Raw genomic sequence first — 25,363 nt, 5'->3', positions numbered from 1 at the left:
TCCTATAGGGGCGTGGAAGAAAATAATTGAGCACTGCTTTAAATAGACCATCATTTGTGCAAAGTTGTTTGATTTTAGGAGTGATTACAGCCTAAACCAGTTTTTTACAATGTGGAACTTTTTGACACTTATGAAAATGTTTTGATATCCTTAACCCTTTGAGAACATCCATCCATCCATGTTCTACTGCTGGAGTTATTCAATTTTAATTATCCTCAAAGTCAAACAGGACAAAAAAGTATTTGGGGGGGGAAACATTTTTTGAAGGGTAAAAAAACATTTTAAGACTTATATTTATTCCTTCTTTTTTTTGCTCAAATTTCTCAATAAATTTCAATCCAAAACAAAAATATCCAATGTTCTAATTTTTTTTATTTTGACCCTTATGAAGGCATTTTGATCAGATAATGTCACAGGTTTAAATTAGTAAAATAAACAATATTATACAAACTGACATGAAAAGTGTGACATCATTTTATCAAAAGTCCTTCTAAAAGTTAAAATAAAAAATAAAACATTACCTGTTTGGTATTTTTGTTTAGGGCTAAAATAAAAAATATACATAAAAAAAAAAAGATAATGTATGAATGTTTTTATGCCCTTTGAAAAATGATGGACTTTTATGTCCTGTTTGGCTTTGGGGTATTACCAAATAACTGCCAGTTTATTGTAAACCTGTGAAAAATGATCATGAAAAAAACCTTTCAGGAAAAATAATGCATGTTGAATTAAGACAATATTACTGAACGGACAAGAAAGTCAACCCTTGTCCCTTAGAGGTCTTATTTTTATTTTTTGTAGCTGTAAGCTGTTATCATCTAAAGTATATAGTCTGTGTAAAAAATGTCTAACGAATATAAGACTTACACTTTTGAATTGAACTGAAATAAACTTTTTCAAAAATATTCTAATTTATTCAGGTATATTGCAGTAATTATTGGGCTCGATATATCGTAAAATAGTCCTGATTTAGGTCGTGGAAAGGAGCCGTCGTTTTATATCCAGGTCAATACGGTAATTTTGTAAGGCATATATGTTGGAATTGTTGTTTAGAGCATTTGGTTGCATGCGAAATTGTGTGTGCGAAATTATTAGGCACATTGTACTTTTGAGCATTATTTTTTAATTACAGGGCTCTTGGTCAATTTAAATTGTCACTAGACCTCAAAGCTAAATATGTAAGAAAATAAATGAAGGCTTTTCTTAGGAGAATATCTACATCTGCACAACTATAACAAAGTTAGGTCCGGTGAGGAAGGGGAGATGGAAGGTAATTATTTTTCCATCTTTTAAGGCCTTATGGGTTAACTGCACTTTTTTTTGGAATTTTTCATTCACAGTCCTTATGTAAGACAAGAACAGATATGTTTTTCCATTTTTTAATGCATTCTAAATCGTAAATAATTGCTAGCTAAAGTCAGCTAACATCGGAGCCTATAAAGCGCTCTAAAAAACATACAGCAACCGCCAACGTGTTATATACACATGTAGTAACAGGCACATCCATAATAGCATGTAATATTTACATATTTTGCTCATTTTAAGCGTACGGCGGCTCATTAATTTCATAGACTCATCACAACGTTCGCTTTTTCCTTCCAACAACAACGCTACTACTCACGGCATACTTCGTGAGAGACTACTTTGGGGCAAATAATGATCCAGAACCTTATATTTTTAAGCCTGAGTATACAGAGGATGAGCTACAAGTTTTAGAAGCATCATGTAGCAGTATTGCTAAGTACAGAACAATCTTTATAAACTACGAACTTTAAAAAACATTCACCTACTGTACAATGTCTGCTCTCACTGGGATGTCAACTGATGGGTTGTTCGTATTTTTCCGTTTAGATAAAGAATTAATCATAATCCTCATAAAGGGTTACAAAAAAGGTGCCGCAAACAAGCTTTTTTTTTGTTTCTTTCTCGCAATTGCCGGGTTCAAGTTAAATGGCAAAGTTGACCAAGTTCTCGGTTTATGGCCACAACCTTATACTATCCAGGTGAGAGGCATGATTTGTAATTGATAAATAACTTTTAGGAACTCAGAGGAGACGCAGCAGCTCACTGGCGAAATATGTCAACATAGCAGCATAAGCTAGTTAGCGATCACAGCGCCACTAAAAACAGTTTGTTGGCGTTAGCGCTTATAATAACAATATCGCTAATACTTGGTTAATATTCAGGTCACAGGATGAAAATGGGAGTATTGTCGGTTTTTTGTGTGTTTAGAATGCATTAAAAAAAGAAAAACACATGCTCTTGTCCCACATAAGGGATTGTGAATGATAAGCAGAATTCCCAAAAAAAGTGCAGTTCCCCTTTAAAGATGAGTGTTAAAATTTATTGATGATGATGGCTTCCTGGTAGCTTCATCTTTTTAAGTATTTGTGATTTAATTTGCATCTTTTTGTGTTATTTGGTTTCGATTGGTTCTGTGGTCCTTTGTCGAAATCAAATTAATTTCAAGACGTTTGACTTGAAATGTGTTTTTGGTACTGTTTTGCTGCCCTCACCTTGATGCATACTTGCCAACCTTGAGACCTCCGAATTCGGGAGATGGGGGGCGGGGTTTGGTGGTAGCGGGGGTGTATATTGTAGCGTCCCGGAAGAGTTAGTGCTGCAAGGGGTTCTAGGTATTTGTTCTGTTGTGTTTATGTTGTGTTACGGTGCGGATGTTCTCCCGAAATGTGTTTGTCATTCTTGTTTGGTGTGGGTTCACAGTGTGGCGCATATTTGTAACAGTGTTAAAGTTGTTTATACGGTCACCCTCAGTGTGACCTGTATGGCTGTTGATCAAGTATGCATTGCATTCACTTACGTGTGTGTAAAAGCCGCATATATTATGTGACTGGGCCGGTATGCTGTTTGTATGGAGGAAAAGCGGACGTGACGACAAGTTGTAGAGGACGCTAAAGGCAGTGCCTTTAAAGCACGCAACAATATTGTTGTCCGGGTGGAAATCGGGAGAAATTCGGGAGAATGGTTGCCCCGGGAGATTTTCGGGAGGGGCACTGAAATTCAGGAGTCTCCCGGAAAATCGGGAGTGTTGGCAAGTATGCATTGATGTAGGGCAGGGGTGTCAAACTCATTTTAGCTCAGGGGCCACATTAAGGAAAATCTATTCCCAAGTGGGCCGGACTGGTAAAATTGTTGCATGATAACTTAAAAATAAAGACAACTTCAGATTGTTTTCTTTTTAAAAAATAGAACAAGCACAACCTGAAAATATACAAATTATAATGTCGTTATTTGGGTTATTTTACACTTACTCTATCTTCCTTTGTCATTATTTCTACTTTCTGAATAAATTAATAATAATAATAATAATAGATTTTATTTGTATAAAGCACTTTATATTGAGTAAACAATCTCAAAGTGCTACAGTGTATTAACAAAATATACACTTATATAATAATGTTCATCAGTCAAATAGGTGGAATTGAGTCTGGTTTTAAAATGCTCCTATTGGTGTTAATTTTTAATCTATCAGAAGATGGAATAAATAATATCAAAATCCAATTACAGGATGTTATTATTGTACTTTACCCATTTTCCTCAACTGATGTACTAACATCATGTTAGTATTATTATTATTATTATTAAATTGTATATTCTGTACATATGTAGCATAATTTACAACAAAACTTGTGAATTTGGGCTTATTTCATTAATCACACATGAAGTTGAAGGGGGATACAAATTATTTTATCATATTTATGTGCCCCCAGATAATGTGTCCCCAGTGGCACATAGCTCCGCCCCCTCTGAAGTCATGCACGCTTTTGCGACAGAGGACACAAATAATTGCTATTGTGACATTCCGTGGATACATTTAAAACAGCAGTTTCTTTCAGTCAAAAATGTCAGCTTATTTTCATACTTAGCAAACTCATCTCGCGGGCCGGATAAAACCTGTTCGTAGGCCTGATCTGGCCCGCTGGCCGTACGTTTGACACCCCTGATGTAGGGTGTTCATCTCTGTATACCACGCGCTTAAAACACAATAAGCATTCAACTTTATGCAGAATAAATCAGCTCAAAACTAGACCTTAATTGTGTAGTCACATGATGGCATCCGTTTTTTTTATAATTACCTTGGAAGAAACTCCTTTCCCGTACATGATTATAAATGAATTGTCCCACGGGTGTTCCCGGCTCCTGGAAACGCAACTTTTTATTATTTTTTTTTAAAACCCAACTCTTATCCTGGCCAATGCTTTCAATGCCACCCCAAGGACGTCGCCCCCGCCGTCATCGCAGCCCTTTTAGCGTAATGAGCCCCAGATAAAAAACCATCAATACTCTTCCTCGTTCCCTTCCAGGATGGCCACTTCTAAAAGCTTTCCGTAATATAGCTGCCGTCTCCGTGATGTACTGGCCCACTGCCACGTTTCCTCTGCCGTGCTGCATGCATTAGACTTGAAAGGGAAGCGGGTGCAAAGCCTAAAAAAAAATCAAGTGGTTTAAATTGATTATTGTGATTAATTAGGTCACACGGCGCCCCTGTGATGTGTGTTCACGGGTCGCGGCGGTTAAATTGTAAATATATTCATTTGTTGTGTTTGCTTTGTCATTGTTACGTGTGGTTGCGCCTCATAAATCAGTCGAGAGAGATCTCATTCATCCACTCTGAGGCTGGGTACTTCTCCCTGCTTTATTGGCCAATTTTTTAATGGCATGTGATAGATTAATATTGGCTCATTTATATCGATCCCCATCTCGTTTTTCTTTTAATTCCCCCAGGGGACGTTGGCGTACGGAAAACGATCTGAAAATGCTAACTTTAACGTCCCCCCTTTGGATCGTTGAGCCTAATATGGGTTCCGAAGTAAAGGCCCTAATGAAGGTTTCTGTTCTGTGGTCTGCCACCATAACGATGGCCGTGTCGCTCCCTAACGAGCTTCATGATGTACGACGTGCTGCCGTTGCAGGATGCCGGCGGCGTGACGGCAACGGACGAGCTGAGCAGCAGCGTGAGCGAGGACACAGGGTTTTGCAGCGCGCCCCCTCTGCCCTCTGACCCCGCCGAGCTGTGTGAGCTACAGGATCCCGGGGATCAGGCTCAGGACTTCCAAGAGACCCCGGAGCCTCAGTACGACCTGGACCCGGCCCACCCTCCCCCGCCGCCCATAGACACCCCGCCGGGGTCCGTCTGTGAGGAGGACGAGGAGGAGGAACGCCAAGTGGTCCTGCCGCTGCATCCTCCGGTGGAAGCGGAGACCAAGCCAGACCTCGACCCGGATCTAGAGCCTGATCCCGACCCAGATCCGGATAGCACCTGCGGATCTGTGTGGGAGGAGGATGTGACTCAGGCCTTGAGGGAGCTGGACGAGCGCTGTGAGGAGGAGGAGGCCGACTACTCCGGCATGTCAAGGTACGAGCTTGTTGCTGTTTGGGTTTGGACCATCAAGTCTCCTTTGTAGACTTCAGAAAATAGACTTTAATCAGGGGAGGGATCATATTTAGTGATGGAAAACGTGTAGTTGCAATATCGTCATGTTTTCCTAACTATAACATACCATACCAACTTTATTTATAAAGCCCTTTAAAAACAACCACAGTTGAAGAACAAAGGGCTGTACACCACAAAGAAATAGAGAAACATAACATCCCATTATTGAAAAAAATCCTTTGCGAACCATTACAATTAGTGATGTGCCGATCAATCGGCCATCGATCAGTGTCGGCTGATTTTCACGAAAAAGTACAGTACAGGCCAAAAGTTTGGACACACCTTCTCCTCATTCAATGTGTTTTCTTTATTTTCATGATTATTTACATTGTAGATTGTCACTGAAGGCATCAAAACTATGAATGAACACGTGGAGTTATGTACTTACCAAAAAAAGGTGAAATAACTGAAAACATGTTTAATATTCTAGTTTCTTCAAAATAGTCACCCTTTGCTCTGATTACTGCTTCGCACACTCTTGGCATTCTCTAGATGAGCTAACTCCTTCAAGACTGTTGGAAAACCATTTCAGGTGACTACCTCTTGAAGCTCATCGAGAGAATGCCAAGAGTTATTATTTTCATGACTATTTACATTGCAGATTGTCACTGAAGGTGTGGGGTTATGTACTTAACAAAAAAAGGTGAAATAAGTGAAAACATGTTTTATATTCTAGTTTCTTCAAAATAGCCACCATTTGCTCTGATTACTGCTTCGCACATTCTTGGCATTCTCTCGATGAGCTTCAAGAGGTAGTCACCTGAAATGGTTTTCACTTCACTGGTGTGCTTGAAGCTCATTAGAGAATGCTAAGAGTGTGCAAAGCAGTAATCAAAGCAAAGGGTGACTATTTTGAAGAAACTAGAATATAAAACATCCATCCATCCATCCGTTTTCTACCGCTTGTCCCTTTTGGGGTCGCGGGGGGTGCTGGAGCCTATCTCAGCTGCATTTGGGCGGAAGGTGGGATACACCCTGGACAAGTCGCCACCTCATCACAGGGCCAACACAGATAGACAGACAACATCCACACTCACATTCACTCACTAGGGCCAATTTAGTGTTGCCAATCAACCTAATATAAAACATGTTTTCAGTTATTTCACCTTTTTTGTTAAGTACCGTACATAACTCCACATGTGTTCATTCATAGTTTTGATGCCTTCAGGGACAATCTACAATGTAAATAGTCATGAAAATAAAGAAAACACATTGACTGAGGAGAGGGTGTGTCCAAACTTTTGGCCTGTACTGTATGTTTATGCATGATAAAGATAATTGTGATTAGTGAAAAAGAATCACATTTTTGTGATATCATTTGAAAAAAATAGTAAACACTGGTTGTTTTTTCACACAGTCTTTTTTGGGGTTGTATTCTATTCTCAGTCTAGATAGTTATTACATGCCAAATATCCTTGGCATGTGTAAACCTTTGAAGTTTGAGCTTTTTTTCCTGTCACTCACACAATGTTGGAGATATTCTTCCTGTCACTCACACACACACCAGTATTGTTGGGGTAGGTTGTTATTACAGTAATTGTTAAATGTTTGTTTTTTTTATAACCAACTGGCTAAGAAACATGATTTATTTGTCGTGTTATATTTGTGTCAAAATTGTATTATCAAAAAACTATTATTTCAAATATTTAGCATCAGAAATATTTTGGTGCCCAAGATATATGTTGTTTATGTGTGATTATTTATTCATGTATTAAAGTCTAAGCGGGGCTGTGGAACAGCCAGGTACATTTATGTCACCTTTAATTGGCGGTGTTATGAGTCTTCATTCTTGCTTTGTTGCTAACTGTAGAGTTTTTATTTCATTGTGTTGACAGCTAATACTGCAGTGTTTTCCTTGAAGACTGACAATAGCATGATGGGTAATCTTTACTATGGCGTTGGTGCCAGGTGGTTCTGATTGATGAAGTTGATGGCTTCCTTTCACAGTAAAAAGAAAGAATCCCCTCCCTCAAGGTGAGCCACTTGTGGTCGGGGGTAGCGTGTGTTGCATTGATCTAAAATACACTATATTGCCAAAAGTATTTGGCCACCCATCCAAATGATCACAATCAGGTGTCCTAATTACTTGGGCCGGCCACAGGTGTATAAAATCAAGCACTTAAGCATGGAGACTGTTTCTACAAACATTTGTGAAAGAATGGGCCGCTCTCAGGAGCTCAGTGATTTCCAGCGTGGAGCTGTCATAGGATGCCACCTGTGCAACAAATTCAGTCGTGAAATTTCCTCGCTCCTAAATATTCCAAAGTCAACTGTCTGCTTTATTATTAGAAAAATTGAAGAGTTTGGGAACAACAGCAACTCAGCCAACAAGTGGTAGGCCACGTATACTGACAGAGAGGGGTCAGCGGATGCTGAAGCGCATAGTGCAAAGAAGTCGCCGACTTTCTGCACAGTCAGTTGCTACAGAGCTCCAAACTTCATGTGACCTTCCAATTAGCCCACGTACAGTACGCAGAGAGCTTCATGAAATGGGTTTCCATGGCCGAGCAGCTGCATCTAAGCCATACATCACTAAGTCCAATGCAAAGCGTTGGAGGCAGTGGTGTAAAGCACGTCGCCACTGGACTCTAGAGCAGTGGAGACGCCTTCTCTGGAGTGATGAATCACGCTTTTCCATCTGGCAATCTGATGGACGAGTCTGGGTTTGGAGGTTGCCAGGAGAACGGTACGTTTCGGACTGCATTGTGCCGAGTGTGAAATTTGGTGGGGGGAGGAATTATGGTGTAGGGTTGTTTTTCAGCAGTTGGGCTTGGCCCCTTAGTTCCAGTGAAAGGAACTTTGAATGCTCCAGGATACCAAAACATTTTGAACAATTCCATGCTCCCAACCTTGTGGGTACAGTTTGGAGCGGGCCCCTTCCTCTTCCAACATGACTGTGCACTAGTGCACAAAGCAAGGTCCATAAAGACATGGATGACAGAGTCTGGTGTGGATGAACTTGACTGGCCTGCACAGAGTCCTGACCTAAACCCAATAGAACACCTTTGGGATGAATTAGAATGGAGACTGAGAGCCAGGCCTTCTCGACCAAAATCAGTGTGTGACCTCACCAATGCGCTTATGGAAGAATGGTGGAAAATTTCTACACACACACTCCGCAACCTTGTGGACAGCTTCCCAGAAGAGTTAAAGCTGTAATAGCTGCAAAAGGTGGACCGACATCATATTGAACCCTATGGTTTAGGAATGGGATGGCACTTCAAGTTCATATGTGAGTCAAGGCAGGTGGCCAAATATTTTTGGCAATATAGTGTATATGCAAGTCAGGAGTCAATAAATAGGAAGGAACATGGTCACCACTCCAGCGAGGGGTCACGGTATCAATACAAGCCAGGTGTGATCGATGGTCAAGTCGTTGTTGACAGCAAGACACTGAAGAATTTAGTGTCCGAAATGGCTTTTATAGGCTGGCAGAAGTGGATATGTGCCGCTTGTGCGAGCTCTCTCTGCAGTGCCGTGTGGGATGGGAGCGCAGTGCGCTAGTGGCGCTGCTAGCCGTCAGCGCGGCGAGGGGAGAGAGTTGGGGTGAGGATGAGGACAGAGACGGTGTCCGTCGCAGAGCTCGGCAGCGCAGGCTTTAAATACTTGTATTCCGTCTGCTTCTTCAGGCTCTTTGGTCCCACGGGCCTGTGAGTATCTATGTGTGTGTGTGTGTGTGTGTGTGTGTGTGTGTGTGTGTGTGTGCGTGTGTGTGTGTGGATTAGGACGAGTGTTGCATCATGCTAAAAGGCTAATAGCTCTTATGTTGTTGTGCTCGAGCACTGCAGTGGGTTGGAAACACTGCAGCATAATCTGGGAAGTGGGTCAGCGGTGCAGCGTGTGTTTGTTTGCATTCCTGGGTCAATATAAGGAACATGTGGCACGGCTTCCTCATTTGACATCCCCCCCCTCTTCTTTGTGTATGTTTCAGCCAAGATGAAGGTGACGCAGACTGCTTCCCGGAGATCCAGGCCTCTCCGCCCCCTTCGCCCTTCTTCTCGGCCATCCTGGCAGCGTTCCAGCCCGTGGCCTACGACAACGAGGAGGACGCCTGGCGTTGCCATGTCAACCAGATGTTGTCTGACACAGACGGATCCACGGCTGTTTACACCTTCCACGTGTTCTCGCAGCTCTTCCAGGTAACAGCGGCTGTCGCGGCGACGTGTTCGTGTTCGCATATACAGTACAGGCCAAAAGTTTGGACACACCTTCTCATTCAATTCTTTTTCTTTATTTTCATGACTATATTTACATTGTAGATTGTCAATGAAGGCATCAAAACTATGAATGAACACATGTGGAGTTATGTACTTAACAAAAAAAGGTGAAATAACTGAAAACATGTTTTACATATTTTATATTCTAGTTTCTTCAAAATAGCCACCCTTGCACACTCTTGGCATTCTCTCGATGAGCTTCAAGCACACCTGTGAAGTGAAAACCATTTCAGTTGACTACCTGTTGAAGCTCATCGAGAGAATGCCAAGAGTGTGCAAAGCCGTAATCAGAGCAAAGGTTGGCTATTTTGAAGAAACTAAAATATAAAACATGTTTTCAGTTATTTCGCCTTTTTTTGTTAAGTACATAACTCCCCATGTGTTCATTCATAGTTTTGATGCCTTCAATGACAATCTACAATGTAAATGGTCATGAAAATAAAAAAAACGCATTGAATGAGAAGGTGTGTCCAAACTTTTGGCCTGTACTGTAGACGATATAAGATTTAGACGATAGAGATTTCAATACTATCGGTGTTGTGATTATGCTTGTTGATGACACATTCTAGCTGTGTCCCGCAAATCTGACAGAGACAAGCAAACAAAGGTGTCTTCCACGCAAAGTAGTGTCCCCGCTAGCAGCTAATGTCCCTCCACAGTGCAGCTTCTAAGTCACTAATACATAAAAAACGCATTGAATGAGAAGGTGTGTCCAAACGTTTGGCCTGTACTGTATTTTCCTCTCAACGCTTGTTATCCCCTCCCTCTCCACCCCCTGCAGAGCATTCAAAGGAAATTTGGCAACATCACGCATGCGTCCGTGCAGTTTCTGGGGGAGAAGCTCCAGCGGATGGGCAATCAGTTCATCAGCTCGCTAGAAGTCATGACGTCTCACTCGCAGTGTCCCACCGTGCTGCTGGACGCCGAGACGGTGAGCACGTTGATGATGATGCAATTCTTTGTGTGTGCTTCTGTGTTCCCTTCTTTGCTAGCAGTTTGTGTTTCTCTTGTAGTTGGTCTCTTGTAGACTATTGGAGACTTTGAAGTTTAGCGTGCTGGAGCTGCAGGAGCACCTGGACACGTACAACGCCAAGAGGGAGGCAGCGGAAGTCGTAAGTGGTCGTCTTATGTTCGTCATGTTTATTGCTGAACTTTTTAATCACCTTTTCCTTCAATGAATCCACCAGAGAAGAGCGAGAGCATTGTTATTCTCTGTTGACCATTTAGCGAACGCCATAGTGTCTAGCTCCGCCCCTTTCAGAGCCTTTCTGCTGTGTTTGGTACCGTAAAGTAAGGTCCCGACTCGGGTTGTACAGTATACCGGTACTAATAAAGTAGCGCGGTATAATAAATTGAAATGGGTACTATACTGCCTCTGAAAAATACCGGTACTATTTTTTTAAAGACATGACGGTGTGCCGTTGTCCCGTCGTGACATTGCTTGTAATACGAGGCGAGGCGCATGTTATTCAAAGCACACGCACAGAGCACTTATAAGCAGACACAGTATGCAGACAAAAGAAGGAGAATGAACATATTTTGGCTTAAAAACTTGGAGCTATAAAACACTAAAGCGCTGATCTGCAAGCGGCGCTTTCAAAAATAGCTAGCTAGTGGCTAATGTCCAGTTGCAGTCGGCAGTATATTTGTTACTTCTAAATCACTCATCATTGCCTCCATGGTGACAAATAAACTATGTTTCATGCACCTGCAGAATGAGGAATAGCTAAACATGCTTCACTACACACCAGAGGAAGATACAATAGCTAACCGCTAACAGCAAGCTAGCCCTCCTGAATGTAAACAGATGAGTGGATCTATGCAAATATTGACTAACGATACCAAGTCATAATAATTTTTGTCATTTTGTTATTGTTTATAAACTCTGGAAAGACGTCCCTAGACACAGGATGAATTGATACAAAAATTTGTGGTATCATCCAAAACTAATGTAAAGTATCAAACAACAGAAGAATAAGTGATTATTACATTTCAACAAAAGTGTAGATGGACCATGTTAAAACAGAACGTAACCATATATTAACAGTAAATGAACAAGAACATTAATACTCCATTCATCCATTTTCTTATTCTTGTCCCTCATAATTTCGACAAAATAATAGAATGAGAAATGAAACAATGTCACTGCATACGTCAGCAGCCAATTCAGGCGCCTTTGTAACGCGTTTGCATACTTACTACTAAAAGAGAAGTTGTTCAGTATGTTCACTGTTATTTAATGCCAACATTTTTCTTTGATTGCAATAAGGAACACAGTTTTTAATGTATCATAAGATTTTCTGTTAAAATAAAACTAATCATAACATTTTATTTTGGTCCCCTTTATTTTAAAAAGTATAGAAATACACTTTGGTACCGTTACCGAAATATTGTCCCTACGAAGCTCTTATTTGGTTCTCTTTCACATCTTCTGACTGCTGAACGACAATTCGATCTCAATTCAAAATCAATCATTTCTTAATAACATTGGGTGCCAGTTCTATGATTTAATACATTCCTCCATAAAATATATAAACAGCTCTAATAAATTTCTATATTGCTTAAAATAAAACTGGTTTTGTTTAATAAAATTATACCCAAACATTAAATAAAGTCATATACAAATAGGGCAACAAGAAAAGTTTCCAACACTTCTTTTTTCTAAAGTAAATCTGTACAGCAGATATGGGCATCTACATCAACAATATGATTTGCCTAAATGGCTAGACAGGACAAATTTATTTTAAAAAATTTGATTTTTTTTTTTTTAATCAATTATGAATCGCTGCAAATAAGATTCGCGATTAATTAAAAACTTTTTTTTTTTGCCACCCCTATAAAGTAGCATACAGTTCTAACTTATACTGAAAGGAGACTCGCCAAGGGAGCGCTAAAAACTACCGGTACATTAAAGATGACAGGGAGAAGAAAGCGACTTGAAGATAGTTTGTAAAACAATCCATGCAACATTTTGATCGAAGAAGTACCATTAAATGTTAATGTAGACCACAAGGAAGTGTTTAATTTATAAGGGGAAAAAAAATCATAATTTGACCCCTTTAATGCGTCTTATAATCTGGTTTTTGATTGATTGATTGAAACTTTTATTAGTAGATTTTACAGTACAGTACATATTCTGTACAATTGACCACTAAATGGTAACACCCGAATAAGTTTTTCAACTTGTTTAAGTCGGGGTTCACGTTAATCAATTCATGGTACGGTGCGCTATATGGACCAAAAAATACGGTATTTTATTGCAATGGTTTCACAAAATTAGACAATATCTTGCCTTTATAACATTGCTTTTTTTTTAAAGAAATAAACAATAATTACAGTGAATGTTATATTTTGAAAAAAATAAGTACAAACACAAAAAAAGAGATACAAAAACAAACAAAAAAAAAACATCAGTGCATACTCTTTTAGATACTATACACAGAAAATCATCCATCCATTTGCTACCGCTTGTCCCTTTTGGGGTCGCGGGGGGTGCTGTAGCCTATCTCAGCTGCATTTGGGCGGAAGGCGGGGTACACCCTGGACAAGTCGCCACCTCATCACAGGGCCAACACAGATAGACAGACAACATTCACACTCACATTCACACACTAGGGCCAATATTCATCCTAATTGTACATCATGTCGTACTTATATTATTGTTATTAAATTATAAAAGAATGTTGCTTATTTTGTTTTTGAATGTATTTTTTAGTTAACTTATAATTGTATTTATGTTTCTGAAGTATTTCAATTACCAGTCTGTTCAACTTCAATGTCACAAAATTATTTTACCAATTATTACTAGTATCGGTTAAAATGTAAACGATGCCCCCCCCTGACCAAGACACACAGCTAAATTCTCAACCAAGCAGCCTTTTATCCATATTTTGGACTCTGCGATAAGATGGGCGGCAGCGTGCGTGCGTGACGTTAGCGGCTGCATCACCAGCAGCGACTTCCCCTGCTGCGGGGGATAAAAATAACCCCCTGGTGCTCCTAAATCAGTTAGGAAGGGGCCAGAGCTGTAAGGAGGAGGGGCTTTTGGAGATGAGATTGCAGAGAGTGGGGAAGGCGTTCTGGGATGCGGGCCCGCTAATTGATTGAGACAGCTATGCTTTCTGGGGGGATCAAACATTACCCACCACCGCCACCACCATACATACACATCCCTGTTGTCTTGAACAGGCTGATTTTCCTCCTTTTTTTAATACGCTAAGTACAACACTTTTATTGAATCTGCTGACCAGCCGTTATGACGTACGCACACAAGCATGATACAGGAAGCAGGAAATAAAACTCCACTGTTAGCCCTCCTAATCCCTTCTTTATTTTGTCTTCTTCAACCTCTAGTGGCTGGAAAACTGCAGGAAAACATTTGGGGACAATGAAAGCTGCCAGCAACTCAACACCCAAACACAGGTAGGCACCGCCACCCTGCTCTTAAGTGATGTTTACACAATTAAAATAATCCTTTTCGTTTTTAATTTCCCCCTATTATGCAAAATTTACTACTTAATGGTGTTCATTTGATTTTTAGCCTAGCATGTTGTTACTGTTAAAAGGCGAGTGTAATGTTAGCACTGTAGCTCTCATTGCTATGATAGCGTTGCTAAAGTTTGTGTCCTCCTGTCCCACTCCTAAATGTTACGTTGTTGCATGTGATATGAGGTTTATTACATTGGACACGTGCTAAAAAGTAGACAAAGTGCACAGTACCGCTTCTTGAAGACGAACACACATGGACATTAGCATTTGAGCTGCAGGCAAACAAAAAATTGCATTTAGTATGCGTGGGCTTACTAAAATCATTTTTAAACAGACTAAGTTCAGCTTAAAGGTATTTTAGACATCTCACTCCCAATACGTACACTATTGTGGGACCTCTAACACCAATTGAAAATAAATGAAAAATACTTAAATATGGGATCTTTTTAAAGGACCAATGATGATTTTATTCTACATTTAAAACACTTCCTTGTGGTTCACATCAGTGGTTCTCAAACGTTTTCCATCGAGTACCACCTCAGAAAACACTTGGCTATCCAAGTACCGCCTTAATTAATCAACATTAAAATACAGTAGCGTAGTAGGCCTAAGTGTTCATTTGTATTTAACAATATTTAATATTTTGACCACTGTAATATTTAGGGATGTCCGATAATATCAGACTGCCGATATTATCGGCCTATAAATGCTTTAAAATGTAATATCGGAAATTATCGGTATCGGTTTCCAAATTATCGGTATCGGTTTCAAAAAGTTAAATTTATGACTTTTTAAAACGCCGTTGTGTACACGGACGTAGGGAGAAGTACAGAGCGCCAATAAACCTTAAAGGCACTGCCTTTGCGTGCCAGCCCAGTCACATAATATCTACGGCTTTTCACACACACAGGTGAATGCAATGAGAGCATGTCGCAAATTCCAAACTGCAGTTTTGAGGCATGTTAAAAAAAATAATGCACTTTGTGACTTCAATAATAAATATGGCAGTGCCATGTTGGCATTTTTTTCCATAACTTGAGTTGATTTATTTTATTTTAAAATAAACTTAAACTTTAAATATTGGGGTCTTTTTTTAAGTTGATTGAAGCGATCTATCAAGCAACTAGAATTGGTGATTAATCCTGATAAAGTGTGATTAGTCTGATTTAGAAATGTAATCATTTGACAGCATTAATCTTAAGTATCATTATCAAGGAGGACAAAGCTAAACATGTCACACACCGAGAGCAAGCCAGGACTACTACTACTGGCATCCGTAAGTCTCGGAAGACAATGGATTAGCGCCCCTTGGATATGATTTAGTTGGTCATGCAGCGTCTGCTGTGGCTGTACAGACCCACACGGGAGTGACAGTCTCTGTTGCACTTGGTGCATTTATAAGTCGAGTCAGCGACAGGATGTATTTGCTTGCTCTTTCTCTGAGCTCGCTTCTCATCTGCAAGCTGGCGGAGTTTTGCCTCGCCACCTTTCAGTCCAGTGTTCACGGTGTGTCTCCAGCTGGATCTGTCCTGAGCAAGCTCTTCCTAGGTGTTCAGGTCCATGTCGAGCGCTTTCAGGTCACGCTTGCAGACATCCTTGAAGCGGAGATGTGGCCGTCCCGTTGTCCTCTTGCCGGAGGCAAGCTCTGCGTAGAGGATGTCTTTGGGGATCCGGCCATCGTCCATTCGACGCACATGGCCCAGCCATCGAAGGCGACGCTGACGGAGCAGAGTGACCATGCTGGGAATCTTGGCTTGCATCAGCACCTCGTTGTTTGTCACACGATCGCTCCATATAATCCCGAGTATGCGACGGAGGCAGCGCATGTGAAAGGCACTTAGCCTCTTCTCCTGCGAGGAGTACAGAGTCCAGGATTCGCTGGCGTACAAGAGAGTACTTAGCACACAGGCACGATACACAGCGATCTTGGTGTTGATTGTCAGCATGCTGTTGTTCCACACTCTTTGCGACAACCTGGCCAAGGTTGTGGAAGCCTTGCCGATCCTCTTGTTGATCTCTGCTTCCAGTGAGAGGTTGTCAGTGATGGTGGAACCAAGGTATGTGAACTGGCTGACGACCTCTAGTTCATAGTCGTTGATGGTGATACAGGGTGGTTCAGCATCTTGGGCCATCACATTTGTCTTCTTCAGACTGATAGTCAGGCTGAACTCTTCGCATGCCTTTGCAAAGCGGTCCATCAGGCTCTGTAGCTCTTCTTCTGTGTGGGTGGCCAGAGCAGCGTCATCTGCAAACAGCATGTCTCTGATGGTTACCTTCCGGACCTTGCTCTTTGCTTTTAGGCGAGCCAGGTTGAACAGTCGGCCGTCTGACCGAGTGTGGAGGTAAACACCCTCGGTCGACGATCCGAAGGCATGCTTCAGCAGAACGGCAAAGAAGATGCCGAAGAGAGTGGGAGCGAGGACACAGCCCTGCTTGACGCCACTGCGGATGTCAAAAGCATCTGACGTCGAGCCGTCATATTGAACTGTGCCTTTCATGCCGTCATGGAACGACTCGATCATGCTCATGTCTCGGTGGGCAGCCAATCTTCGCTAGGACTGTGAAGAGCCCATCCCTGCTGACAAGGTCAAACGCTTTGGTCAGATCTATGAAGGCCAGGAGCAGGCATGCTAATCGCTAAGCTAACCACTAAGCTGGCTTTAAACACACACATAAGAAAAGGGCGGTGCAAACCATAAATTGGTGGTGCCGATACCGAAAGTAGTATCAGTATATGATTGATATTAGTGATTAGATCAATATTTAAATTTTCTCAAAATCGTTTTGTGGTTGTTTTTGTTATTGATTAAAAACTTAGAGAATAATTCCCTGGACACAGGATGACTTTGAAGGCAAAACTTGCATGGTAGGAGAGAGTAGTTTTTGCTTTAGTTTAGTTATTGTCTTCTATTGACTTTGTTTTGCTCAAACAATTGTTTGTAATAAAATTGGATAAGGCACTAGTTTAAATTGTTAAACTGTCAATAGCACTTACCATAAATCCAGTGAAAAATGTACAGTTAATACATGTGATACGTATCGGCTGATCTCACTCATGGATAATCGGTATCGGCATCCCATGATTATATGAAAATAGTCCTTTATCCTACTTTTTCTCAAACCAAGTCTGTAGGAGTTTAGCAGCTAACTCCATTTCATAGTGGCCCATCTTGACGGAAAAGTCACGTGTAAAATGTATTTTAAAAAAGTTGTAAAAAAAAAGTATTTATTTTATAGACAACAGAGCAGGTGGGACGGCATGAGACGAGAAGGAATAACACTTGAGGCTCCAAGCAGCAACCATAACATTCTATTATCTGGCTTGTACTCAACGTCCAAATAAGTACGTCCACCACACTGTGATGTCACACTGCAGCCACTCTTAAAGAAAACCTGCAAAACAGTGATCAGAGGTGTCCAAACTGTGTGCAAGTTCATGCACGAAGCTTAAGATTTGACACCTTAGCATTTTTTTTATTTTTTTTTACATGTCCTGTCCAGCCACTCAGTCAAATCATATTATTGATGCTCGTATGTGCTGTACAGATTTACTTTACAAAAAGAAGTGTGGGATATTTCTCTTGTTGTCTTATTTGTATTTGACTTTATTATTTGGATATATTTAATGTTTTCCGCAGCCAGAGCGAAGCAGGAGGGGATAGAAGGAAAAAAATAGGAAGCCAGAGGGGGAAATTGCAAGGACAAGAGGGGCATAAGACAGAGAGAGAAAACAAAAAACAACAACATCAGCAAATATGATATGTACAAAAATGATAACAAAGAACCAGTTCACAAAATAGATAGTAAAAACACAGAAATGACAATGAACATTTTTACACTACAAATGGAGCAATAAGAATACCAAAAGAAATAGCGCTATTGATAATTAATAATTGTAATTATTATCTCGATCATCATCAAAACATAGGATAGGATAGGACTTTATTGTCATTGCACAAGTACAACGAAACTACGTTTTCAGCACAAACAGAACAGGAACGCTGATGGGTCGCCACGAGGCCCCCCGTAAAAGATAAGAAAAAGGTAAAACGCTGGGGAAGAAGATGAGTAAAAAAATACAATCTAGACTGGGCTCCTAAAGGGGCCTAGTCTGGAGTGGGGAAAAAACTCCATGCAATGCACACATAACCAAGTTATGTTTAATCACGACAACTCGCAACAGAGGGGCGGGGAGTTGGGGCCCTGGATGGCGACTGCTGCTATGAAGCGCTGCCAGCCGACCATCACCCCGAGGGGAAACAAGCAGTGGTGAAGGTGTGGGGTGGGGGAGAGGGTGTGTGTGTGTGTGTGTGTATGTGCCCATTGTCTTGGGTGTGATGATGTAATAATACACATCAACCTAATGTGTATTATATTTATCCATGAGAGCATTTTTATTGTAAATTGTGAGGTGTGTGTTAAAATCATGGTTGTTTTTACAAATGATGACAGATGTGAACAAAAGCATGTATTATCTCTGTGTGATTATGTAAATGAGGTGTGGTTGTATTGTATATTAAGTATGTGTACATGAAAGGGCATATTATGACTTTTCTTAATTTAAAAACATGCTATAGTATGTTTTTATTGTCATAATTTTATTGCATGATTTTTGTATCCCTTTAATTTAGGTAGCCAGGGACTGCAGATGGAAATTAGCTATTTAGCTATAATCTGGTACAAAACATATCTGTCTTTGAGCTTAATGTTTCTGTGCATTGTCCCTTCAAATAAAGACTAAACTAAACTAATGTTCATAGACTGAGGCCGATCTGCATGCAAGCAAAAGTTCGACTCCAGGTGTCGTTGAGGAGGGAGGGAGGTCAAAAGCATCCATCATTGAGGTGTCCTCGAGGGTATTTTCAGAACAGCCTGTTCCTGTTGTTCACAGCGTCAAGGCCATTTGAGGGAGTCAAATCGTAGATTAGGATGTTTGTTTTCCACGAGCAGACAATACAATGACTTGTCTGTTCTAAACATACTGTAAATGTAATGAATACTTGAATTGGCACTGGAGCATTAACACGAGTATCCAACATTGTACCAACATTTATAAGTCAGAAAATATTCAAATCATCATTGGTCCCCTGTCAAAAAATCTAACCTGTCATGTTTGGTCGACTGGTTTTTTGCGCCGTCCTTTGTCTCCTGCTTTCCTCTACGCCCGCCAGTATCTGACACGTGTGAAGCGAAGCGAGGACCTCCGCCTCTTGACTAATTCTTGATCTTTCTCTCCTTCTGTTTGCTGTTGTTGTTTCCGTGACCTGCTCACCTTCTCGCTTAGCAAATGGAAAGTCTGGCAGTAAGTGGTTCTCATATCTTGATAGCCGACCATCTCATCAGCGCCGTGCATTGCCCTGCTTCCCCCACTCAACCCCCCCACCCAGCGTGGCCCCCGATTCGCCCATGTAACCTGGCTGGACCCACACCCACATCCCCACCCTGCCATCCAATCATAACGACCTGAATAAAACATCCATCATCATCATCTTAACTTTTCCGCTACATTCCTATTGAGGCTGGCTAAAAGGCGGCTGATTGTTATCATTCTGCATGTTTATGGTTTCATCCCCACGGCTTTTTAGAATGACTGTTTCCACGTCCCCCTGGATTAATGATTAGCGACACCATTGGCTCCTTCATCTCGCCGGCGGCGGTTGTGATGGATCGTTTTCTAATTGACTAATTCTGCAAGCGATGATAGACTCTCAACGCCCAAAACCGGATGGCACTTTGCTCCGGGCCTCGTTAACCCCTTTCACCTGTCCCGCCCCGCCTACGTGTTTAACCCGGGAACCGCCATCTGTCTCTGGTGAGCGCTCTCAATGCGCTGCCTCACCGCTTTTTGTGCGTCTCTCTGCTGCAGGAGCTGGAGTTGTGTCGCCGCCTCTACAAGCTGCACTTTCAGCTGCTGCTGCTTTTCCAGGCCTACTGCAAGCTCATCAGCAGGGTGGACACCATCAAAAGGGAGGCCGAGGTGAGACCGCCCTGCTACGCAATGTGACCTAAGTGCCGCGTCCGGAACATTAGTCGGATGTAGAACAAGTTCTCCAAGTGCAAAGCATATAAATATAATTAGTCGGTTCCAGAGACAAACTGGGGCTATCAGCAAAAACTTTTATGAAATGTACAGTTGGAAAATAAGTTTTTATTCTCATTTTTAAGTAACTTCCTGTTTCTCAAGACCAGTACCGATACCTTATTTCTGTCTATTATATTTTAAATGTAGATTTCACCGTAGTGTGTGGTCACCTGCAGTTAAGAAAGAGTCGGACAAGGGTGGATTTGAGAAACTGTACGGTAGAGCTAACATCAAGTTTATGTCCTGATTTCTGTAAGCAGGATGTCACTGATGCCATGTTTGTTTACACCCTATGTGTCAAAGTCAAGGCCTGCGGGCCGGATCTGACCAGCAAATTAATTATCTACGGCCCCCGGGATGATATTTGATTAGTATTAGAACCGGCCTGCAGGCCACAGCTGCCTGCTGCTGTTTTGCACGCACCAATACTCCATCAGTGTTGGCGCTAGGACATTTTCAAAATGGTGTCCCGGGCACCCCATCAAGTCATAAAAATGGGGTCCCACGGTAAATTTTTGGGGTCCCACTCTTTTGTAACCGTTTTAAAAACAAATGATAAATGTATGCATTATCCTGTTATATCTCACATTCTATATTGTGTTTTAGAAAAAGGTTGTCACAAACGTTACTTAATTCATTAAAAAAAATAATACAAAAGAAAACAAATTTTTATGAATATGTAAATGTTTTCTATATACATTGATTACATTTCTTCTTTCCTTCATGGATCTAAACTTTACCGCTGCCAGTATTTTTTTCTATATTTTTATTGTAATATTTTCAAAATGTGTTTGTTCTATTTTTGGCCAAAGTAAGACAAAAAAACCAATCTGAAGTTGTCTTTATTTTTTTATTATAATGCCATGATTTTTTTAGGGGTGCACAGATTTTCCTCCATGCGGCCCCTGAGCTAAAATGAGTTTGACACCCCTGTTTTACACTGTGAGGTTCAGTGATTTTACGACCAGTTTCGAACCTCTGACTCAGTAGAAACGCTTGATTTGTTCACTCTAAGCTACCCAGTATGGGTAATCTTGCCTCATTACTGCATATCTTTTATCATTTATAATTTGTATTGGTTATTGAAGCTGGGTTTTTTTCAGTGTTATCGGATTATCGGTGTGATGTCATAATTCCCAATATCGGCCAAATAAACATCCGTCCCATAGTTATTGTGCACCCCTAATATTCACCCTTAACTTTGATAACGAAGGATGGACACAGGTGAATATTGTCACTTAAGAGACTAAACTTGGATAAACTTTAGAGTAGCCTGGTCACAACAGCCACCTACAGGTAGATTTTCACCTCCAAACAGGATATTCCAATCTTCTTTTTTTGTTTGTTTAAATTATGCTTGATTTCACAGCATGAAAACAAGCTTTTTTTAGGTTATCAAAAATAGGTTTTGCTTGATTTCTAGACATATTCCGAGCTAGATCTTTTTAGTTATCAAAAATACTTAAATGTTGCTTGATTTTTAAACAAAATACTCTAAACATTGTTTTGGTTGTCAAACATATTTAGATTGTGCTTGATTTCATAACAAGATGTTAAACAAATGGTCATCAAAAATACTTACATTTTGCTTGATTTCACAGCATTGAACCCCAAGCATTTTTGGGGAGTTATCAGAAAATACTTACATTTTGCTTGATTTCAAAGCCAAATATTCCCCAAAATTGTTTTAGTTGTTTAAAATACTTGCATTTTGCTTGATTTAACATCATCAAATCCCCCCAAAAAAATTTGAGGGGGAAGGGTTATCAAAAATACTTACATTTTGCTTGATTTCACAGCAAGATATTCCCCCAAAAATACATTTTACTTAATTTCACCTTTTGGGGGGTCATCAAAAACACTTTAAATTGTGCTTGATTTCACAGCATGATATTCCAAAAATGTTTTGGGTTGTCAAAAATATTTAAATATTGCTGGATTTCAAAACAAGTTATTAATCAATCTGTTTGTAAAAAGTATGACACTCAAACAAAATTGATTGCAAATTGTGTAACGAGGCTATTATACGTTTATGTTATATAGTCACAGTTACAAGCGAGCCTCTGAGGGCAGCCAAAATTGCGATGTGGCCCTCAATAAAAATTGATTTCTGTAAGCAGGATGTCACTGATGCCATGTTTGTTTACACCCTATGTGTCAAAGTCAAGGCCTGCGGGCCGGATCTGACCAGCAAATTAATTATCTACGGCCCCCGGGATGATATTTGATTAGTATTAGAACCGGCCTGCAGGCCACAGCTGCCTGCTGCTGTTTTGCACGCACCAATACTCCATCAGTGTTGGCGCTAGGACATTTTCAAAATGGTGTCCCGGGCACCCCATCAAGTCATAAAAATGGGGTCCCACGGTAAATTTTTGGGGTCCCACTCTTTTGTAACCGTTTTAAAAACAAATGATAAATGTATGCATTATCCTGTTATATCTCACATTCTATATTGTGTTTTAGAAAAAGGTTGTCACAAACGTTACTTAATTCATTAAAAAAAATAATACAAAAGAAAACAAATTTTTATGAATATGTAAATGTTTTCTATATACATTGATTACATTTCTTCTTTCCTTCATGGATCTAAACTTTACCGCTGCCAGTATTTTTTTCTATATTTTTATTGTAATATTTTCAAAATGTGTTTGTTCTATTTTTGGCCAAAGTAAGACAAAAAAACCAATCTGAAGTTGTCTTTATTTTTTTATTATAATGCCATGATTTTTTTAGGGGTGCACAGATTTTCCTCCATGCGGCCCCTGAGCTAAAATGAGTTTGACACCCCTGTTTTACACTGTGAGGTTCAGTGATTTTACGACCAGTTTCGAACCTCTGACTCAGTAGAAACGCTTGATTTGTTCACTCTAAGCTACCCAGTATGGGTAATCTTGCCTCATTACTGCATATCTTTTATCATTTATAATTTGTATTGGTTATTGAAGCTGGGTTTTTTTCAGTGTTATCGGATTATCGGTGTGATGTCATAATTCCCAATATCGGCCAAATAAACATCCGTCCCATAGTTATTGTGCACCCCTAATATTCACCCTTAACTTTGATAACGAAGGATGGACACAGGTGAATATTGTCACTTAAGAGACTAAACTTGGATAAACTTTAGAGTAGCCTGGTCACAACAGCCACCTACAGGTAGATTTTCACCTCCAAACAGGATATTCCAATCTTCTTTTTTTGTTTGTTTAAATTATGCTTGATTTCACAGCATGAAAACAAGCTTTTTTTAGGTTATCAAAAATAGGTTTTGCTTGATTTCTAGACATATTCCGAGCTAGATCTTTTTAGTTATCAAAAATACTTAAATGTTGCTTGATTTTTAAACAAAATACTCTAAACATTGTTTTGGTTGTCAAACATATTTAGATTGTGCTTGATTTCATAACAAGATGTTAAACAAATGGTCATCAAAAATACTTACATTTTGCTTGATTTCACAGCATTGAACCCCAAGCATTTTTGGGGAGTTATCAGAAAATACTTACATTTTGCTTGATTTCAAAGCCAAATATTCCCCAAAATTGTTTTAGTTGTTTAAAATACTTGCATTTTGCTTGATTTAACATCATCAAATCCCCCCAAAAAAATTTGAGGGGGAAGGGTTATCAAAAATACTTACATTTTGCTTGATTTCACAGCAAGATATTCCCCCAAAAATACATTTTACTTAATTTCACCTTTTGGGGGGTCATCAAAAACACTTTAAATTGTGCTTGATTTCACAGCATGATATTCCAAAAATGTTTTGGGTTGTCAAAAATATTTAAATATTGCTGGATTTCAAAACAAGTTATTAATCAATCTGTTTGTAAAAAGTATGACACTCAAACAAAATTGATTGCAAATTGTGTAACGAGGCTATTATACGTTTATGTTATATAGTCACAGTTACAAGCGAGCCTCTGAGGGCAGCCAAAATTGCGATGTGGCCCTCAATAAAAACAAATTTGACAGCCCTGATTTTAAATATTCAACATCAACAACTTTATTCCATTTGTGATGGACTATCTTAGAAACTATGTAATAACTAAAATCCCTATTGGGAAGATTTCTACAGGTGTGAAGAGCACGTTTAAGCAATATGTTTGCTCTGCTATCACTTGACATGGACTGCAGGGTCATTTTCAGGCTGTTTCCTATAGAGACTCAAGTGTTTGAGTCCGGGGGCGTCAGCAGCAAACGGACGTGACGTCACGTGTAATCCGACAATAACCGTGCATGGAGGTGAAAGCTGTTGTTGCTGAACGTGCACAGCAGTGCTCCTCCATCCAGGCTGCATCTTAATGCACCTTTAATTGGATCACAGCACTGAATGAAATTGAATGATTTCCTTATGGGGATGGATGGATGGGCGGGTCAAGCTGACGTTAGGCCATTCCAATTCGATCAAGATGTTTATTTTCCCCGTGCTTCTGCACAAGGCGCGCGGCATCTCTCTTATCTGTCCAACATCTCTGTTGCCAAGGTGACCAACATGTCCGACGAGCTAAGCATCCTGGAGAGCTGCCTGAAGGCGGCGGAGAGAGGAAATGACGGCCAGGAGGACGACGTGTGCATGCCGGATGCTGTCCAGACCAACACGGAGACGGCGATCCAGTCACTGATTGAAAGCCTGAGAGTCCGAGACTTCTACTCGGCCCTCACGCAAGTCAAGGTCTTTAGGTAACCATCTCACAAACGTCCTTATCACTCTTGTTTACTGTCCTTGAAGCAACCTCTTAGTCGATGACTTTCTTCTGTATTTATTATATTGTGCAACAGCCAAAAATGTCAGTTCTTTCTGCAATTCTTATTAATTTATGACATTATCAGTGTCATAGACAACTTTAGGATAACCACTAAGTACCACAGTGGTCTTGTAGGGTCATGCAATAGAACAGAAAGTTAACAGTGGTCCTCAACAGTAGACTTATTTCACCTCAGTGTTGAACGTACTGTATATCAGCATTGAAATAGAGCATGGGTGTCAAATTCAAGGCCTGCGGGCCAAATCCGGCCCGCGAAATTAATTATCTATGGCCTATCTATGGATGATATTTAATTAGTATTAGATTCGGCCCGCAGGCCACAGCCGCCTGCTGCTGTTTTGCACGCACCAAT

The 25,363-nt window shown here is 40.4% G+C and overlaps 1 protein-coding gene across 17 annotated transcripts in view; it reads left to right on the top strand.

Moving 5' to 3' along the window:
* fryl (furry homolog, like) overlaps window positions 1-25,363 on the top strand; it is a 180,379-nt gene that overhangs the window by 150,076 nt on the left and 4,940 nt on the right. For 14 of the 17 annotated variants that reach the window (XM_062039111.1, XM_062039110.1, XM_062039108.1 and 11 more), the window contains 8 exons: window positions 4,935-5,377; window positions 9,387-9,594; window positions 10,454-10,603; window positions 10,686-10,784; window positions 14,026-14,094; window positions 19,445-19,462; window positions 20,027-20,137; window positions 24,729-24,925. In XM_062039111.1, coding sequence (XP_061895095.1) covers window positions 4,935-5,377; window positions 9,387-9,594; window positions 10,454-10,603; window positions 10,686-10,784; window positions 14,026-14,094; window positions 19,445-19,462; window positions 20,027-20,137; window positions 24,729-24,925 — 1,295 coding nt within the window. The remainder of the gene's footprint in view (window positions 1-4,934; window positions 5,378-9,386; window positions 9,595-10,453; window positions 10,604-10,685; window positions 10,785-14,025; window positions 14,095-19,444; window positions 19,463-20,026; window positions 20,138-24,728; window positions 24,926-25,363) is intronic. The other 3 variants (XM_062039105.1, XM_062039099.1, XM_062039112.1) reach the window with 1 other exon arrangement.

Source organism: Entelurus aequoreus, linkage group LG27 (assembly GCF_033978785.1).
Source record: "Entelurus aequoreus isolate RoL-2023_Sb linkage group LG27, RoL_Eaeq_v1.1, whole genome shotgun sequence".
Classification (NCBI taxonomy): Eukaryota; Metazoa; Chordata; class Actinopteri; order Syngnathiformes; family Syngnathidae; genus Entelurus; species Entelurus aequoreus.
The sequence above is the reverse complement of the archived record's forward strand: the minus strand, read 5'-3'. Positions and strand labels throughout refer to the sequence as shown.